The sequence below is a fragment of the Chenopodium album genome, chromosome 20 (assembly GCF_948465745.1).
Source record: "Chenopodium album chromosome 20, dcCheAlbu1.1, whole genome shotgun sequence".
NCBI lineage: Eukaryota > Viridiplantae > Streptophyta > Magnoliopsida > Caryophyllales > Amaranthaceae > Chenopodium > Chenopodium album.
The window spans coordinates 11,506,073-11,509,429 of record NC_137853.1 but is presented as its reverse complement, the minus strand read 5'-3'; the positions used below and the strand labels follow the sequence as shown (position 1 = coordinate 11,509,429).

Below are 3,357 nucleotides of genomic sequence, written 5' to 3'. Positions count from 1 at the left end.
TTAATTAAAAAATGTTCGTTTCAATTATTATGAAATGGCCTAAAAGAAAATTTGTGTTGCAATAATAACGAAATGAAGGAGTTTTTGTTATGTTTGGGATCTTACATTTGCCAATTTACACTTAGTTTATTATCTTAAATTGGGGGTAATCGGTTTGTGCTATAGGGGGAGTAAGGGCCTATTCATTTCACCTTAATTTCAGTTCTGTTCAGCTCTTAATTTCATTCTCTTATAAAATATTCATTTTAATTCAGCTCAATTTAGTAAATTTAAACAGAGCCTAAATATATAAAAGGTCACATGATACAGCATGCCGCACACAAAATGCACTGATTTATAAAATAAAATTATTTAAAAAGAAAAAAAAAAGAAAAGAAAAGAACATGAGTTACTTTTAGAGTTCGGACGTGACTTTCCCCTTTATTTTCATTTTTCACTCACTTTCCCATCTCTTTTCCCCTTTACTTCCCTCTCATCCAATTCCATTTCCTTTTTTCCCACCACCACCATTCCCCCCCGTGACCATACATTTTCTCTCTCCTCTCTTTCCTCCATTAATCCCCACTCCCTTCTTCTCATGTTTTCCCCTTCTCAACTCTTCCTCCTCCCCCCCTACACTCCATCAAATTATGCGCTCCCCGCAATCTCATCTTCGCAACGGCGAACCCGATAATCTCTCTCCTCCACCCCCACCACCGCGCAACAACCACAACAATTTCCCCCCTTCGCCCCACGATATCCGTTTCCAGTCAACACTCTCAGTTCACAAACTCAAACGATTTAATTCCTTGATCTTGGTCTTTCGTATTGCTACCTTCATCTTTTCTTTGTCGTCCTTCGTCTTTATGCTTACTAACTCCCGCTCTTCTCCTCCTCACTGGTTCGATTTCGACGCTTTTAGGTACTCACACCTTCTTTTTGCATAAATTACTTCCTTCGTTGTTTTTTAATTGCAACTTTACTTTATTCGGACAATGATTCTCTCTGTCTATCTGCACATTGCAATTAAAAAACAACGGAGGAAGTAGTTTTTATTTATTTTATTATATTTACGACTAATGATTAAATTTTGAAATTTGAATATTTATTAGGTTTGTATTGGCGGCGAATGGAATTGTAGCGGTGTATTCATTGGTGGAGATGGTGGCGGCAGTTTGGGAAATTACAACGGCTGCTACGCTTTTTCCGGAGGTTTATCAAGTTTGGTTCGATTTTGGTCACGATCAGGTTTGTTTTCCTGTCGTTTTCTTAGGGCTACGTATATCATTTTCCTTTTAATCTGGCAAACTTGTGAACATATGCTGATGATCGAAATCATTTGAATGTGGTTGTGTTGGTGTCGTAGTTGTTAAATGTGGGGAATATTGAGGGTCATGTTCTGAATTTTTATTGGTTTTTGGTCCATTTTTTTCTCTCCGCTTTTTTTCTAAAATTCAAAATTTGAATTTAAGACATAACACTGTTGTCGTAGGATTAATTGATTTGTGATTATTTGTGGCAATAATTGAGACTTTATCTGTTGATTGTCAATGCGAAATTGGATAGCTGGTGTACATTAATTTTGTTTATAAATAATACTCCCTCCGTCCCAAAAAAAACGACCCATTAAGGGTTAACCATGGGTTATGCCTTTTTTTATTTTTCTTTTATTTTTAGGTGGTTAAATAGGTTAACCATGGGTTTAACGTGGATTAGTGACGTCATAAACGACTTAAAATGGAGATTGGTAGTAATCGCAAATTTTTTGAAGTTTTTACGGTAGTAAGTCACAAGTTTTTTATTTCGCGGTAGTAATTTTCAAATACGCATTAATACGCGGTAGTAATATATGTTACTCAAACTCGGTGTCCATGTCTGATATGGGTATGTGTCCAAGTGTTTGACTCGGCTATTGAGGTGAAAATGAAGAGTCTGAGCAACATATAAAAAGTGTTCAATGTATTTGAGTACCTGTTTAAGTGTTAGACTCGGCTATGTGTCCGTGTGTTGCACTCGTAGCAGAGTGTCAAGGATATGATATGGATCCTTAATGTATAATGAAAGTTGTGAGTAACAGAGATAATAACAATCAATAAATAAGAGGCACGTTAGTGGTACATGGATTGTGGGATAAAATATCTAAACTCGGATCTTTTCTACTCTTTGATCTCAAAACTCATTCATAGACCATGTTGCTTCTCAAATTTCATTGTTGAGGCAAACTAATGTAGCATAAAATTAATTTAGCCAAGTGCAAACCCTTAGTTAAATTGAGTACTTGAGTTCAATTACAGTTTAGCCATTGGTTGCCTTAGCTCTTAATAGACTTTACCAATAAGACTATGATAAAGGTAAACCATTCTTAATTGATAGTTGATATACAATACAACCTAATTCAATGATAATAAACTAACTGTCAAGAAAAGAAAACTGGTAAAATTGAAGTACTTCGTATATGATAACAAGTCTCTAAACATCTGATGCAGGTTTTTGCATACATGCTGCTATCAGCAAACTCAGCAGGAACGGCATTGGTAAAGACATTGAAAGGTACAGACACGTGTACGGTTACGAGTGCATTCTGTGTGCAATCAGACATATCTATAGCCCTTGGATTTGCTGGTTTTCTATTCCTCGGCTTCTCTTCCTTGATGTCTGGTTTTCGGGTTGCCTGCTTTGTAATCAACGGTTCTCGTTTTCATCTTTAATTTCATCCTTTTTTTTCTTCTTTTCACATTTGTATTTATTATTTTGTATCAATTATTACTCCCTTAGTTTCATAATATAAGACATTTCACACTTGATGACACTAAATTTTGATCAAATTAGGAAAAAAAAATTATGAAAATTTCTTTGTATAAGGAGTGTATGCATTATATAAACAGATTGCAATTAAAATACAATATCAAAAAGTGTAAATGACTTGTATAATGAAAAATAAGGGAGTAAATGATTTTGTGTATGCTTTATAAATTAGAGATTAGATTAGAATAGAATATTTAGGTGCACAGAAATGATTCTGTTCACATTTTCTTTCTATCTTTAGAATCTTTTTTTAGGAAGAATGAAGAGTGGGATGTGCCTTGACGAGTTGTTGAAAACTTATTGGTTTGTTGTGCATATGAAGTTGGAATTTAGTATATAAAGTTTGTTTTTGCAAAGGGATTTTTGTTCCACCTATTTTTATGCCATGTTTCTTTACTTTGCACTCATGAGGTTGTAAATTCATTTTTTAAATCTACAAAGGACTAAGGCCTAAGTTGAGCTGAGCTTAGCTTAGCTGAACTGAACTTAAGCTACATGCCCTAAATGAAATATTAAAGTGAGGAATAACTCAATTGGTTAAAGGCTTAAAGCTTCCTTCTTGATTTTAGAAGA

General features: G+C 34.6%; 1 protein-coding gene across 1 annotated transcript; it reads left to right on the top strand.

Annotated features, from left to right (window-relative positions):
• The first annotated feature begins 461 nt into the window (after window positions 1-461).
• On the top strand, window positions 462-3,129 carry LOC145599145 (CASP-like protein 4C1). Its single transcript, XM_081655554.1, has 3 exons — window positions 462-901; window positions 1,092-1,227; window positions 2,466-3,129. Exons 1-3 carry the CDS (start codon window positions 630-632, stop codon window positions 2,685-2,687), a joined length of 630 nt encoding a protein of 209 aa, XP_081511680.1. The 5' UTR covers window positions 462-629; the 3' UTR covers window positions 2,688-3,129.
• Window positions 3,130-3,357: the final 228 nt, after the last annotated feature.